At 40.2% G+C, this 16,016-nt stretch overlaps 1 protein-coding gene across 2 annotated transcripts in view; it reads right to left on the reverse strand.

The window, feature by feature from the left end:
* Nucleotides 1-804: 804 nt before the first annotated feature.
* Nucleotides 805-16,016, reverse strand: part of DCTN4 (dynactin subunit 4) — a 31,845-nt gene continuing 16,633 nt past the window's right edge. For both annotated transcript variants that reach the window (XM_058720285.1, XM_058720291.1), the window contains 5 exons: nt 11,557-11,630; nt 9,355-9,409; nt 8,267-8,374; nt 5,719-5,816; nt 805-3,409 (listed from right to left, as the gene is read on the reverse strand). In XM_058720285.1, coding sequence (XP_058576268.1) covers nt 3,196-3,409; nt 5,719-5,816; nt 8,267-8,374; nt 9,355-9,409; nt 11,557-11,630 — 549 coding nt within the window. In that variant the 3' untranslated portion in view covers nt 805-3,195. The remainder of the gene's footprint in view (nt 3,410-5,718; nt 5,817-8,266; nt 8,375-9,354; nt 9,410-11,556; nt 11,631-16,016) is intronic.

A 16,016-nucleotide genomic window follows, 5' to 3' on the forward strand; every position in this document is an offset into this window, starting at 1 on the left:
AAAATCAGCTGTGTTCTGGAAACCAAGAGAAAACAGGTTTTCAAGAAGGGAGAGATCAGCTGCCAGATGCTAGTTTAGTGAGAGATTAAGTAGATAAGGACGGAGAATTAGCCATGTGGATTGTTAGAGAACTTGACAAGAGCAATTTTGGTGACATGCTGGGGTGGCAGCCTAGGTGGAATGGGCTCAGGTGAGTAGAGACGGAACTAAAAGTTTTTGAAGGAGTTCTGCTGAAAAGGGAGGAGAGAAATGGGGTGGCAGCTGAAGAGGGGCGTGAGGTCAGCTCCTAAGATAAGAGAGATCCTAGCACGTATATGGCAACGATGCAGGAGAGTGGAGGGGGCACTGCTGAAGGGGCGTCTGGGGACGGGTGAGAGGACGAGACTGACTGTGCCAGGTGGTGGGGCCAGCTTTAGACAGGGGCGCGAATGGGTCACCCACAGTCCTGGGGCGGGGGGAAGGCAGGGTCACAGAAGTCCAGGTGAAGGTGGAGTGGCGGCCACTTGTTGGGGGTGGGCCATTCTGGGCAGCTGCAAGTAAGCTTTGGGAGCAACGACGCAGGATAAAAGCTGAACATAACATTTATATCATGGTTCTGAGAAGACGTCGATAAGGAGCTCAGGCAACATCTACCTGTATGTTACAGGGAACTGACTTGACACGAGGTTTTAGCTTCGTTCATTGAAAGAAATGGAAGAGGGAGCAGGCCCCACCACCTCTCAGACTAACTCTCTTCAAGCCAGTCTTTGGACTCCGAGCCGTGCTATTCCAATCAGCCCTCAGGAAAGCAAACAAAAGACACGCTCAAGCTTTGTCTGCTTTATTTCACTACATTAAGTTAAGCTATAAGGCAAAACAGGAACCTGTGATTCATAAGGATCAAGGAGTGCCTCTCATTCCCAAAAGGGACCAAAAAGGATGTTTCTTCACAAATATGCATGACATTTACTTAGCACGTTACACCTATAAGCACTGTGAACAAAAGAAACCTTTGGTGGGCTAATCAAACCACAAATCCAAAGTAACCTAACCTTAAGTTTCCAAAACTGTAGTTTCTGGTGCTAATGCCATCTTATTCGCCTGCAGAGGTGCACACTGCCTGTGCACTGGCAGTCTTGCACCTGATCTAATATAAACAAGTAACAAAATTCTGAATTCACCAGCTGCAGGTGTTGAGCCGTTTCTACTAATACACAGAATACTGGCTTGCACTGAAAATTATCTTGAGGAAACATTCATACAATGACTCTGTTATTCTTCACGTTAATTTGACTTCTAAAGGCAAAAAAAAAAATCTGTGATCAAAAGTATTTTTGTGTTTCTGTGTCACCTGGGGGTGATGAGACCCATGGCTTCAACATTATCACTTTTGGGAACGAACACTAGCTACATGCCGTAAACGCACAATATACAACTGTTGTACAGTCTGCAGATGTGTAAACACAGGAAGCCATTCTCCGCTCTGACGTCCAGCTTCTCCACCAGCAAATATGGAGCAGTGGCGTCAGAGCAGGCTCTAGCAGGTAGTGAAATAAAAACTGACTTGACACTGTGGGGTCACAAAAAATTAAACTGTATCTACAGTCTGCAAATTGTCATTATACAACCCCCTGCCCCAACTCCTAAGAGGCTAAACCTTACTAATTACTCTCATAATGTTAGAGATATGTGTATTTTTTTTCTCATACTGCAGCATATATATTACTCTGTGGAATATTGTTTCATAAAGTCGGCTTAAGCTTTAGAGTACAATTTAGTGTCTTTCAAAGGCTTCCTAAGTATTTTTATCTTCCAAAGGGAGCTAATAAGTTACTATGTCCTATGTTCTAGACTACTACATATCTTAATTGTTTTTTAACTAAAGGCTTGAACTTAAAAACAAAACGAGGACAAACAGGAAATTTCTCTTCTCCCCAAAAATGTGCTGGCCACTTGCTAACAATACATTTACAGACAATGTGGTGCAGCTGGTCTACTTGGTCAAATCTCACTTTAGAAAACACAGAAGTTAAGGTCAGCAACCCAACTCCAGGATACCAAGAGAAAACAGCACATGTGCTGTTAGGCAAGTATGCTGAACTGTTCTATGGTTTACAATCAAAATGGTCTTATTTGACACACCATATGATAAAAGTCTTAAACTCAGGAAGAGGAAAGGTTCCTTATCTTAATATCTAGTTTGGGATTCAAGAGATTTTAATCGTTATGTAACCCTTCAAATCAGTGGAAAGAACATTAGTTTTGGATCATGCTAAAAATCTGCATTCCAGAAGTGAACTTGTCCACCAAGTTTTCTTTGGGCTCTTTCCAGGTGCCAAATGTCCAGAACAACTTATTGAGTTAAAGAGGCAGGGCAGAGAGGAGGTGAAGGGAGTGAGACACAGAAGGGCTGCCTCCCAGTGACAGCGGTAACCCCTGGATATTGTGGCAACATTTAAAATGAATGGGATTCGCCACCCCCTTGACATGACATGTGATTGCTTGCTTCTTCAATTCTTCTCAAAAGAGAGTTCCATGTTCTAACAACAAAGAAATTTTAAGAGGAACTGATAAGTAAGTATGCTGTATTCACTTAGAAAAAGGCAAATGGGAGCGCCTTGAGAATCTCACGGGTTTTTTCAAACACCGCAAAACTAAAGACGATGTGACAATTTCTACTTTTCTGTCCAGTGCAAACCTAAGCAAGATGGGAGCCGTGGCAACCAGTGAAGGGGTATGTTTAGAGTGCTAGATTATAGCTAAATGGGATGCAGAGAGCAGACCAGTGCTGGATCATTAACAGCAGGTCCACCTTTCAGTTATCATTTTAGGTTTCATCTGTGAGACCGTGATCCCTTGTGAGATCAGACTGGGAGACAGTATGGTCAGAATTTCTCAGGTGGTAAATCTAATGCCACGCCAAAGAAGAGCCACCACCCCCTTTTTTTGGGAGGGAACTATGCTGCTGTTATTCGACGTGCGGGGTTCAGTAAGGGAGACAGTAATTCACTGGTATTAGCAGAAGTGAGAGCAAGAGAACAGGAGTTACCCTGTGTTCCCAACGCCTTGCCTGTGCCCCCACCTTCCTAGGAATAGGATTCAGTAGTGCCTGGGTACATCGTTACAAACAAGGCTTAACAAAGCAGCGGCTTCCACATTTTAACGTGGGCTCGTGGTGGTACTGTCCTTTGGGATCCGCCCCACTGGTGGCACCTTTTAAGGGAGAAGTGGGCCCAAACTGAGTTCCACATGCTGGGTGAGCCAGATGACTTCTGTGCCCTGGTCACTTTCTTCGATGGGGCGGATGGGGGCTGCCAGGTTTTTAAAATCATGCTTCATCTTAAAGCACACGGTCACTTCACCCTCCTCACGTTGTGGGGTCACTTTGATGAAGATACCCACTTTGTTGGCCTTTCTGAAGGCTATAATGCTATGAAAAAAAGAAGCACAGTATTAGGCAGGTCACAAGTCAGCCAAGCCACTAAGATTTACATTTTATCTGATGACAAGTTATGACCACCATTCCGTTTATCAGGGATGAAGCATTCTTTCAGCAAAATGTCAATCTATCTTTTTAATATTATAAAAGTAAAATACCCAGTTGTGGAAAATTTAAATGGGAAAATGTAAGTTCTCCCTCATTTTCCCCCTCAGTACACAGGGAAAAACTACAAACACTTTGGTTCTTAACCTACCAGATATTTTTCTATAAACTTATACTTTTCTGCTTTTCAAACCAATACAAAAGGGGCACACTATTATGTTAACTTGGTTTTTTCCTCTCAGTTTATCACAAACACCTTTCCATACTGGTATATAGAGATCTTCTCCATTCTACTTAACGACTGCATAGTATTTTCTCATAGAGTTACTATAGTTGGTATATACCGATGTTATTGCCAGTTTTCCTCTTATAGACAATGGTGCTACAACTACCCCTTTACATTTATCTTTGTGTGCATGTGGTAATATTTCTATAGGATACAGACTGATATTAACTCAGAGCTGTAACGGAATTTCTGGAACAACACAGATTAATGTGTTTTTGTAAATAAGCTCTGTAAGTTAGAAATTTTTAGAACAGAAAAATGATCTCTTTAGTTGAAGTTTCAACTTTCATCTTCTGTGACATGCACTTGAACTTTGTGCCTCAGTAACTTAGTTTCAAACAAAAAGCTAAAGGGCAATGAGACAGAATTTGTCCTACTATCAAATGATACTCACTCTAAGAAAACTTACTGGATTTAAACAGTTACCTACTTATACACTATTATATAGTATTAATGTCCAAATACCTGAAAGTCCTAAAAGTACAATGTGAAATATAGTTCATTCAATTTTTTATTAAATCTGTCATGTAACCTGACTAGAAATTTGTTATCGCAGATGATCTTTTCAGAAACCAACCTTGGTTTAACAAATTTCTATTACCTAATTAATGTCATTTAAGGACCCACATAAAGCAAGGATTACAGAGAATGAATTCTGTATTGGACTAACTCAATGCATTTTGTACTACAGTAAATAACTGAACCCTTGATTTGCATCAGATTCATTAAAAAAAAAAACTCGGAAAAAATTAGTGTCTTTCTAGCCTGACTTCTCAGGTAACCACTAATATCTAGGAAGCTTTTAAAAAAAAATTCAGATTTCTGGTGCCCCGCTAGACCTGCTAAAGAGAGTATCTGGGTCGGGGCCTGGGACTCTACAGACTAAAAACAAAACAAAACAAAACAAAACAAAACAAAACAAAACAAAACAAAACACAACACAACACAACACCGGCCCTGATGCTTTCTGAAGTTCACTCAAGTTTGCTAATCATTGTACTAATCTCATCTTTGCCCATTATCCACACCGCCCCGCCAACCCCATCCCATGTTATTTCTTCTTTCTAACGTCTTACTGAGGAAGCTTTGGATCATTCTGTTTAAAAAGCTTATGTGTTCCTTGTGCCTGTATGTGAAGCTATTCTTTCAGCTCCAAGCCCACCTTCTACATCTTGCTTTGTGACACAGGATTCTGCTGTCCATGTTTCTGCTTTGTAGGCTGGCTCCCGACAGGGAGCTTAGGAGGGGTCTAAAGGAGACTAGAAATCTGAAGGGGTAGGGGCTTGCTCCTGCCTATGAGCTTCCTATTTGTGCGTGGTTCCTGTGGGCATCATTCCAGCAATGCTTCCCTCAGGAAGGAGCAGTTTCCAGCTGCAGTTTTAGACTGGTGTACTGATGTACCCTCACCCAGGGAAAGGTTTGGTTGTTACTTCTCAGTTATTAGGTATGAGAGAGTAAAATCTTTTAGTCAAAGGGCAGGGGATGAGTGGTACATGGACAAATCTAATGATAAAACTATAGGGAGAGAACACTGGATCCTGTCCACACTATTAAAAATCATGTACTTGATATTTTTTATTAAGAGGGACAAATATATTTAAAAGGAAAAAAAGGTTAAAAAACGGCTTACAGAATGATCCCAATGATGGAAGAAATACATGGAAGGCCAAAGACCAAAATGTTAATGGTGCTTTTCTCTGGTAGTGGGATTTTATTTTATTTTCTTCTTCATCATTGTAGATGTATTCAGCAAATTGCTATAGTAATTATTTTTATCATAGGAAAAAAGTATCTCAAAAACCAGGATGAGAAAACTGGGATCTACACGTGGGGCTCCCATATGAGCCAGCTATGGTGTGTGTGTGGGGTCGAGGGGGGGGGGGGGGGCGGTCACTGAGCGCTCACTCACTCAGGATCGTCCTGGAAGTCCTGCGGTTCTGCCAACTCGTCGTACTCGGCTGCTGCATCCTTGCCGGCCAAGATGAGCTCTTTGGGAGGCACCACAACCTGCAGAGTGAAACAGAGAAGTTTGCCTCCGAATGGGCCAGTGAGTTGCAGGCCATTCATTCGACAAAATACAGCACAGTGTGACACTGACCTAAACACACAGAAGATTCAAGTTTCAAGAAATACACAATATTACTTCACTATTTATACAGTGTTTGAAAACATACTGTTTAGGAACACAGACATTTCCAGCAAAAGTACAAAATAAAGAATTGTTAAGCATTCTTCAGACTCAGCCTTATGTTGTAAGGAGGCCTCAACTTTGCTATGTCAGAGGTTAGCAGGTAACAACGTCAACCATATTTGTAATTATGGATACAAATGAGCCTGGGGAGGTATGAAGAGAAAGAGAGCAAATCTACAAGCTGGGTGTACATATCAGGCACTTCTTTCTGTCTCACAGGTTATTAGTATTACTAAAAAAGCAAGTTGCAACCATGTGGATGGAACTAGAGTGTGTTCTGCTAAGTGAAATAAATCAGTCAGAGAAAGACAAATATATGATTTCACTCATATGTGGAATTTAAGAAACACAACAGATTAACATAGGGGAAGAGAAGGAAAAATAAGGTAAAAACAGAGAAGGAGGCAAACCATCAGAGACTCCTAAATACAGAGAAAAAACTGAAGGTTGCTGGAGGGGAGGTAGAAAGGGGGATGGGCTAAATGGATGATAGGAGCGGGGCGCCTGGGTGGCTCAGTCGGTTAAGCGTCCAACTTCAGCTCAGGTCATGATCTCGCAGTCCGTGAGTTCAAGCCCCGCGTCGGGCTCTGTGCTGACCGCTCAGAGCCTGGAGCCTGTTTCGGATTCTGTGTCTCCCTCTCTCTCTGACCCTCCCCCATTCATGCTCTGTCTCTCTCTGTCTCAAAAATAAATAAACGTTAAAAAAAAATTTTTTTTAAATAAATAAATAAATGGATGATAGGAGGGCATTTGTTGGGATGAGCACTGGGTGTTATATGTAAGTGATGAATCATTGGGTTTCACCCCTGAAACCAATATTACACTGTATGTTAACTTACTTAAAATTAAATAAACACATTTTTAAAACCCACAAACTTTTAAAAAGAGTAAGGACAGATGAGCGTCATCTCTCTTTGAAAATGATGCTAGTAAGTGAAATCATTAAAAAGCAGAATGAAAGGTGCACCTGGATGGCTCAGTTGGTTAAGCTTCCGACTTCGGCTCAGGTCATGACCTCGTGACTCATGGGTTCGAGCCAGGAGCCTGCTTAGGATTCTGTGTTTCCCTCTCTCTCTGCCTCTCCTTGCTCGCATGCTCTCTCTCTCAAAAATAAATAAATATTAAAAGAAAAAATTTAATGGAGGGGTGCCTGGGTGGCTCAGTTGGTTAAGCATCTGACTTCGGCTCAGGTCATGATCTCATGGTTTGTGGGTTCAAGCCCTGCATCAGGCTCTGTGCTGACGGCTTGAAGCCTGAAGCCTGTTTCAGATTCTGTCTGCTCCTCCCCTGCTCTCAATCTCTCTCTCTCTCAAAAATAAAATAAAGCGGGGCGCCTGGGTGGCGCAGTCGGTTAAGCGTCCGACTTCAGCCAGGTCACGATCTCGCGGTCCGTGAGTTCGAGCCCCGCGTCAGGCTCTGGGCTGATGGCTCGGAGCCTGGAGCCTGTTTCCGGTTCTGTGTCTCCCTCTCTCTCTGCCCCTCCCCCGTTCATGCTATGTCTCTCTCTGTCCCAGAAATAAATAAAAAACGTTGAAAAAAAAAAAAAAAAAAAAAAAAATAAAGCATTAAAAAAAATTTTTTTTTTAAATTAAAGGGGTGCCTGGGTGGCTCAGTCAGTTAAGTGTCCGACTTCAGCTCAGGTCATGATCTCACAGCTCGTGAGTTCGAGCCCTATGTCGGGCTCTGTGCTGACAGCTCAGAGCCTGGACCCTGCTTCAGATTCTGTGTATCCCTCTCTCTCTGCCCCTCCCCCACTCAAGCTCTGTCTCTCTCAAAAATTAAAAAACAAAACAACAACAACAACAAAAAACCCATAAAGTTTTTTTTAAAAAAAAAACAGAAGGTCATCCTGGAAGAAAAGATAGAGGGAAGGCCATTAAGCTCTTCTGCTATGCTGAGGAATCTGGGTTTCTTCCCCAAGTCAGAGGGATGCCAATGATCAGCATGTCATGATCAAAGTTAGATTTTAGAAAGATCACTTCGGTGGTAAGACAGAAGATGGGCTGGAATGGAAGTGGGGGTGGACTCAAAACAAGGCAGCCAGGAAGTTACTGTCACAGTGCACGTAAGAACGGAAGAGACCTTCCAACAGAGCAATGGTACGGTGATTGTGTATAAAGTAAAAAAAACTCAAGAGGTAAAATCAAAAGAACTTGATGACGACTTGGATATGGAAATGGAAGACAGCATGGAGTCCTTTAAGCCAGGTCAAAAGGCCCCTCCAGGAAAAGTAAGGGTCCATCAGGATGAGGCAAAATGCACCTACCTTAGCAGTGCTATTGATATTATCCGGGTCTCCCTCCTCACACTCCACCAGTGTCACATGGGTGAGGTTCTCCACTGGATTCGTAAGCGTCAGGAGCACCTGGCTCTCCTGGGGAACACGAAAAGCCTCTCTTAGACATGTTCTACTACTGCCACCTAGGGCCACTTTCTTAGTTGCTATACCAAGCATTTCACAAAATTGTCACCTTCCCCGCAATCCCCCATTATTTCTGAGTAGTTAACACCTACCTACACCTCTACATCACTGGGTCCTCCAAGTGCTCACTGATTCCTATTCTATTATTTATGTCAGGCTATGTATGCTCTGGAGTTGCTATCACATGAGGAAATAGGACAGATCCCACAGAAAGGGCCAGTTACTAGATCCAGAAAATCTGGGGACTATACATTATCTAAGCAATAAAAGTTTGTAACTCTTGTTCCACCCAGCCCTCCACTTAGGGACTGAAAAAGAAGTCCTCATAAATATGAAAGCCACAGGGTAAGCAGATGTAGAAAAAATCATTCATCAAGACTTACAAGATTTTTATGATTTCTTGAACCATAATTTGCCCTTATTTGGTACTTTGTTGAGATTAGCAAAATCTTTTAAATGAACATGGGCTACATAAACATCTTCATAAGCAGCATGGAAGGAAAGAACTAAAGAGGCTGCTGCAGAATATTCTACAACTCATGGTGGGGGGCAGGAGGAGGGGGCGTAGATAAGGACCTCAAAGAAGAGAAAGGCCATGGTAAAGAAATCCAGTTGATTCCTGATTATCTGATACACTCACAGGCATGAGATGGTGGAATCACGTGGCTAAAGATGCTTGTGGGGTAAAACATCTTCTTTCTTTCCCCACCCATGATTCCATCTTTGTATAATGTACACACTACTCCTTCTAAATGTATGCCAAAGATGCTGTTGTCAAGAATCCCTGCTTAAAGAAATTAAAAATCGCAATTCCTTTATGATTCCTTTCTTTTCTATCCCTTGCTCTTGAATCTCGCACAGCCACCCACATACATACATGCACACATCTCTGACCAATCCTTTGTCTCCCTGTTAACAAGCAAAGTACTAACCTTCATGTAGCGAAGGTTGGGAATTGACATGATTCTCACTTCTGGAATATAATTGCTATGCATGAATAAAAAAATACATTAATGTTCACTGAAGTCTCTTAAAATTATTGTTACTTTTTTTTTAAGTGAGTACAGCAAAGATTTCTTTGATTAGAACATGGCACAGAAATAGAATTTTAAAGAATCATATGATATCATCATAATTAGAACTTAAGAAATGAAACCAACTGCTAAGGAGTTCTTTCTTAAATCTTAAGCACATTTCTAGTTTAGGGCCCATATATCTGTGTGTATCATGGTAGACATCTTCCTTATACGTTTGCTAGACATATTTTTTGAGATTTTATTAATTCATTTCTGTAAATCTAAAAGGCAACTGGTTATGGGACCCAAAACTGACTTAGTAACACCATCCAGGGGTGTAAAAACACCACCACATTACTTACCAAATACTTTTACAAAGCACTACACATGCCAGGCAATGTTTTAAACACTTAAAAAAATTAACTTACATAATCTTCACTGTAACTGCATGACACAAGTATTATCATCATCATCCCCATTACGGAGATGAAGAAACTAGGCTTGGGAGAAGTAACTTACTGGTGAGTGGCCAGGATTCAAACTCAGACAGTGTAGCTCCAGGGTCCTTGCCCTTAACTACCATATGTTTTGTTGCCTTTTTTTTTTTTTTTTAAACGTAAATGTTTATTTTTCAGAGAGTGTGTGTGTGAGCAGGGGTGGGGCAGACACAGAGGGAGACAGAGGATCTAAAGCAGGCTCTGTGATGACAGCAGAGAACCCAACATGGGGCTTGAACTCATGAACCATGAGATCATGACATGAGCCAAAGTTGAATGCTTAACTGACTGAGCCACCCAGGTACCCCTTTGCTGCCTCTTTAAGTAAGAAAATAGAATATTAGACTCACATGTGCTTAGTCTGAACTCAAAACTGCCCAGAGTCAAATCCCAGTTCGGTGTTTATACACCTATTCTCAATGTTTTTGACTGCTGAGACGACTTATGTAGAAGTGCTGCATAATATTCTATACCCTGAGTGTACCTCAATTTAATCAACTAGTTTTTAATGGTTAATTGGCTTGACACAGAAAGCGTTTCTAGCTTTTTGTCATTAAAACGTTATAATACATATCCTTACATATGCATCTTTAGATATTGGTGCTTTTGCTTCAAAGAATAGATTCCTGAGACAGTACTCCTGGGTTTAGTCTATGTAATTTTGTCTGGATATTCCAGACCACTCTCCAAAAAGACTCCATAAAGCAATCTACAAGCCTACCAACAGTGTATGCAAATACGTTTCCCCACATTCTCATGAGCACTAAATGATCTTTATTAAACTTCTCCTAACAAGTCTCAGTATCTTTCCATGTATTCAATAACCATTTGAAATTCCTCTTCTATAAGCTGCCAGTTCAAATCCTTTGTTCTACTCCCATTTTTACCTTTCCAATTTGTGGGAATTCTGTCTTCCAGGGACATCAAATTTTTATCTATCATGGAATACCGAATACTCTTTCCTACTCTACTGTCTGTCCCAGGACTTTGTTGTCTTTTTTTTTTTTTTTTTTTTTTTTTGTGCTAAGAGCAAAGCTGTCTATTTTCTTTAGTGGTTTCTGGGTTTCCTGCCTTACTTAGGAAGGGCTCTCTTGCCCTAAAATCAAGACAATTATTTTCCTAATTTCTCAAACTACTTTTCTTGTTTGAAAGGTGATTTTCATACATAAAATTCCCTTCTCTTGACAAGTCCCAGTGAATTAACACTAATAATCACTTTTATCCCACTCAAAGACTGTTATCAGAACATAATTAAGATGAACAATGAAGGGGATACTCTTCGATTTGCCATACTTTATTATTTTTTACTTTGATATTTTGGATCAATACCAAAACTAGGCACTTTGTAATTTGTAATGAGTGACCAGTGACTCTCTGTCCAATAACAAACAAAACAATCTCTGCCCCGGACCACCCTGTCCCTGTGTCCCTAGTACAAACACCCTTGATTCTAGGTCTATAATTTGTATTTAACTTCATGATACGTAGTTCAAAATCTAAACAGAAGAAATATCAAAACTGTTCTGATGTCATTTTCTTCTTGTAAGCCCAGAGTAAATACATTTCATATTGAAAAAAGCCAAAAAACGGTAACTAAAAACACCAATCCCAAAATACTCACACAGCAACCAGCTGGATTTTGAATTTGATAGATGTTGGATTAAATTCTGGCTTGCTCAAATTATGTTCACATTTCTAAAAAGAAAAAATTCTAATACGTATCAGAGGAAAACAAGAACACCCATGCTGGATCCACAGAGCTGCTAAATTCAGAAGGACAGCATTTACTCAAGGTTTGTCGTTTCATTCTGCTCTAAGACCACATATACTTTGAAACAGTGTGTATGCTACTGATTACCACAAGTTACAAAAGATGATGTTTTGGACTTGTGGATATAAGCAACCACACTATCAAATACTATCCTACCTTTGTGGGGCCTAACAACTGCTGAAATAATAACACATACTGGGTACATACTATGTGTGTTGAGCAATGTGCTCCTTAGTTTAAGTGGATTTAAACATCACATCCACTTTATGAGGAAAGTTACGTACCATAACTATTATTGTCCCCATTTTACAGGTGATGACAATGGGGCATGGGAAGGATGAGTAATCTGTACTACTTCACGGATCCAATAAGAACTGAAGCTGGGATTTAAATCCACAAAGTGTGTTTCCAGATTCCATGCTTTAAAATACAGTAACAATTATTTACTTACTTTCTTGAATGGGTACTACATACGTCTGGTTAAAAAAATTTCTTAATAGTACAAAAAAATACAGCATAAAGGTACCCATGACTTGTCCCCTTGTCCCGCTCCCCAGAGCCCAACCAGTTTCTCGTGTTTTTTTCACAAATAGCCTATGCACGTACAAGTATACACAGACATCATCTTTTTTGCAGTAACACAAAAGGGAGCACTTTATATACTCCTCCGCCCTTTGTCTTCACTTCCTGTCTTGGTATTCCATGTCTGCACACAGAGGTACCTCTGTATCCTGCTGTCATCATTTCTATGCCCAAATTGACGGGTATCTAGGATGTTTCCACGACTTTGCTACTATAAATAATGCAGCAATGAGGATTCTTGTACAATCATTTCCCACGCGTTATGTTTTGCTAACCTGGTAACTATCAAATGGTGTCTCACTGTAGTTTTAACAGACACTTTCTGGATTACTGTAGGAATATTTTTCATGTTTACCGGCTACTGGGATTTCCTCTGCCATGACTTGTATGTTACTATTTACTGGGTATTTTTATCCCGTTGTTACCTTTTCCTTACTAATTTGCTAAAGTTCTTCATGTATTCTGGACACTAATCCTTTATTATTTTTTTAAATGTTTATTTATTGGAGCGCCTGGGTGGCTCAGTCAGTTGAGTATCCAACTCTTGGTTTCAGCTCAGGTCATGATCTCACAGTCTGTGGGTTCAAGCCCCACACTGGGCTCTGCACTGGCAACGCGGAGCCTGCTTGGGATTTTATCTCTCTTTCCCCTCTCTCTCTGTTCCTCCCGCGCTCTCTTTAAATAAAGAAAGAAATAAACTTAAAAGTTTTTTTTAATGTTTATTTTGAGAGAAGAGAGAAAGAGTACAAGTGGGGGGAGGGGAAGAGAGCATCCCAAGCAGGCTCTGTACTGCCAGCAGGAAGCCCGACATGATGCTTGATCCCATGAACTGTGAGATCACGAACTGAGCCAAAATCAAGAGTCAGATGCTAAACCGAATGAGCCACCCAGGCGCTCCCCCCTTTCATTTCTTTTGGTAGACAGTCTGTATCAAGTAGAGAAAGTTCACTATTCCTGTTTTCGAGAGTTTTTCTTCTTTTTATCATGAATGGGTGTTTGATTTTGTCAAATGCCTTTTCTGCATCTATCAATATGATCATGTGATTTTTTTTTTTTTTTTAAGTCTGCTGATGTGACGGATTTCATTGATTTTTAAATGTTGAACCAGCCCTGCATCCCAAGAATATATCCCACTTGGTTATGGTGTATAATTCTTTTAATACTTTTTTGGATTTGATTTGCTAATATTCTGTTGAAGATTTTTGCACATATGTTCATGAGACACTGATCTGTACTTTTCTTGTAATGTCTGCCTGGTTAGTATTAGGGTAATACTGGCCTCATAGAATGAATTAGGATGTATTCCCTTTGCTTCTACCTTCTAAAAAGCCATTATAAGAATTGGTATAATTGGGGCGTCTGGGTGGCTCAGTCGGTTAAACATCTGACTTTGGCTCAAGTCATGATCCCATAGCTTGTGAGTTCAAGTCTCAAATCCAGCTCTGTGCTGACAACTTAGAGCTTGGAGCCTGCTTCAGATTCTGTCTCCCTCTTTCCGCTCATACTCTGTCTCTCTCTCCTTCAAAAATAAACAAACCTTATAAAAAAAAAAAAAAAAGAATTAGTGTAACTAAATATGTGGTAGAATTCACCAGTAAACACGTGTGAGCCTAGGACTTCCTGTTTTGAAGGTTATTAGTGATTCAATTTATTATTTAATAGACATAAGCCTATTCAGATCACACATTTCTTCTTTTATCAGATTTGTGGGCACAGAGTTCATAGTATTTATTATCCTTCTGATTTTCATGGATCTCTAGTGATGTCCCCTTTTTCATTTGACTAGTAATTCGTGCCCTCTCTCTTTTTTCCCTACTTAGCCTGGAGAGAGGCTTATCAATTTTATTGGTCTTTTCAAAGAATCAACTTTTGGTTTTGTTGATATTCTCTACTGATTTCCTATTTTCAATTTCATTGACTTCTGCTTGAATTATTATTTCTTTTCTTCTGCTTACTGTGGATTTAATTTGCTCTTCTTTTTCCAGTTTCCCAAGGTGAAAACTTAGATGACTGATTTTAGATCTCTCCTCTTTTTCTAATCTATGAATGTAATACTATAAATTTCTCTCTAAGCATGGCTTTCACAGCATCACACAAATTTTTCTTTTAAAAACATTTTTTTTAACGTTTATTTTTGAGAAGAGAGAGACAGAGCATGAGCAGGGAAGGAGAGAGAAAGAGGGAGACACAGAATCTGAAACAGGATCCAGGCTCTGAGCTGTCAGCACAGAGCCCGACGTGGGGCTCGAACTCACGGACCGTGAGATCACGACCTGAGCTGAAGTTGGATGCTTAACCGACTGAGCCACCCAGGCGCCCCAGCATCACACAAATTTTGATAAGTAGTTTTTGTTTTTATTTAGCTTAAAGTATTTTTAAATTTCTCTTGAGGATTCTTCTTTGACACATGCTATTTAGAATAGAAATGTGTTGTTTAATCTCCACGTATTTGCTAACTTTCTAGTTTTCTCTTCCTTCCTAGTTTAATCCCACAGTGGCCTGAGAGTAGACATTGTATGATTTCTATTCTTTCAAATCCATTATGATGAGCTTTTTGTTTTGTTTTGTTCTTTTTCTGGCCTAAAATGTAGACTGCCTTGGTGAATGTTCCAGATGAGTTTGCGAACAATGTATATTCTGCTGTTGCTAGGTGAAGCACTCTCCAAATGTCAATTTTATCCAGTGATGGATGACGTTGTTGAGTTCAGCTATGTCCTTACTAATTTTCTGCCTGCTGCATCTGTCCGTTTCTGAGAAAGGGGTGATGAAATGTCAACTATGAGGGTGGATTCACCTATTTCTTCCTGCAGCTCTATCAGGTTTTGCCTCACATAGTTTGACACTAGTGTTAGGCATATACATGTTAAGAATTGTTATGTCTTCCTGGAAAATTAGCCCCTTTATCATTATGTGATGCCCTTCTTTATCCCTGTTAAGGGATCCTTTTCTTTACTTTGAAATCTGCTGTCTGAAACTAAGATAGCTACACTTGCTTTCTTGATTAGAAAGATTAGTGTTAGCATGTTTATCTGTCTACATCTATTTACTTTTAATCAATACATGTCTTTATACTTAAAATGGGCTTTTCCTTCCTTCTTATTTTTTAAAATTTGTTGAGTACAGTTGACATACAATGCTACATTAATTTCAAGTGTACAACGTAGTGACTCAACATCCCTTTAAACTATGCTGTGCTCACCATAAGCGTAGCCACTGTCTGTCACCATCCAGCACTACTACAACATCATTGACTATATTCCTTATGCTGTGCCTTTTATTCCAGTGACTTATTCATTCCACAATTAGAAGCCAGTATCTTTTTCTTTTTTTTTTTTTTTATGTTTTCAATGTTATTTATTTTTTGAAAGAGAGAGAGAGAGACAGCATGAGCAGGGGAGGAGCAGAGAGAGAGGGAGACAAAGGATCTGAAGCAGGCTCTGCGCTGAGACCAGAGAGCCTGATGTGGGGCTCGAACTCACAAACTGATAGATCATGACCTGAGCCGAGGTTGGACACAACCAGCTGAGCCACCCAGGCACCCCTTTCCTTCTTTTTTGAAGAGCTTTTTCATTATAGAAATATTCTTATATATGCAAAATACAAATTAGTAGTAGAAATTCCTAGTACATGTCACACAGCTTCAACAAATTAGCAACCTGTTAGCAACAATGACCAATCTGGTTTCATCTATACTTTCACCCATTCACCATGCCTGATTGTTTTGAAAC

This window comes from Neofelis nebulosa, chromosome 1 (assembly GCF_028018385.1).
Source record: "Neofelis nebulosa isolate mNeoNeb1 chromosome 1, mNeoNeb1.pri, whole genome shotgun sequence".
Lineage (NCBI taxonomy): Eukaryota > Metazoa > Chordata > Mammalia > Carnivora > Felidae > Neofelis > Neofelis nebulosa.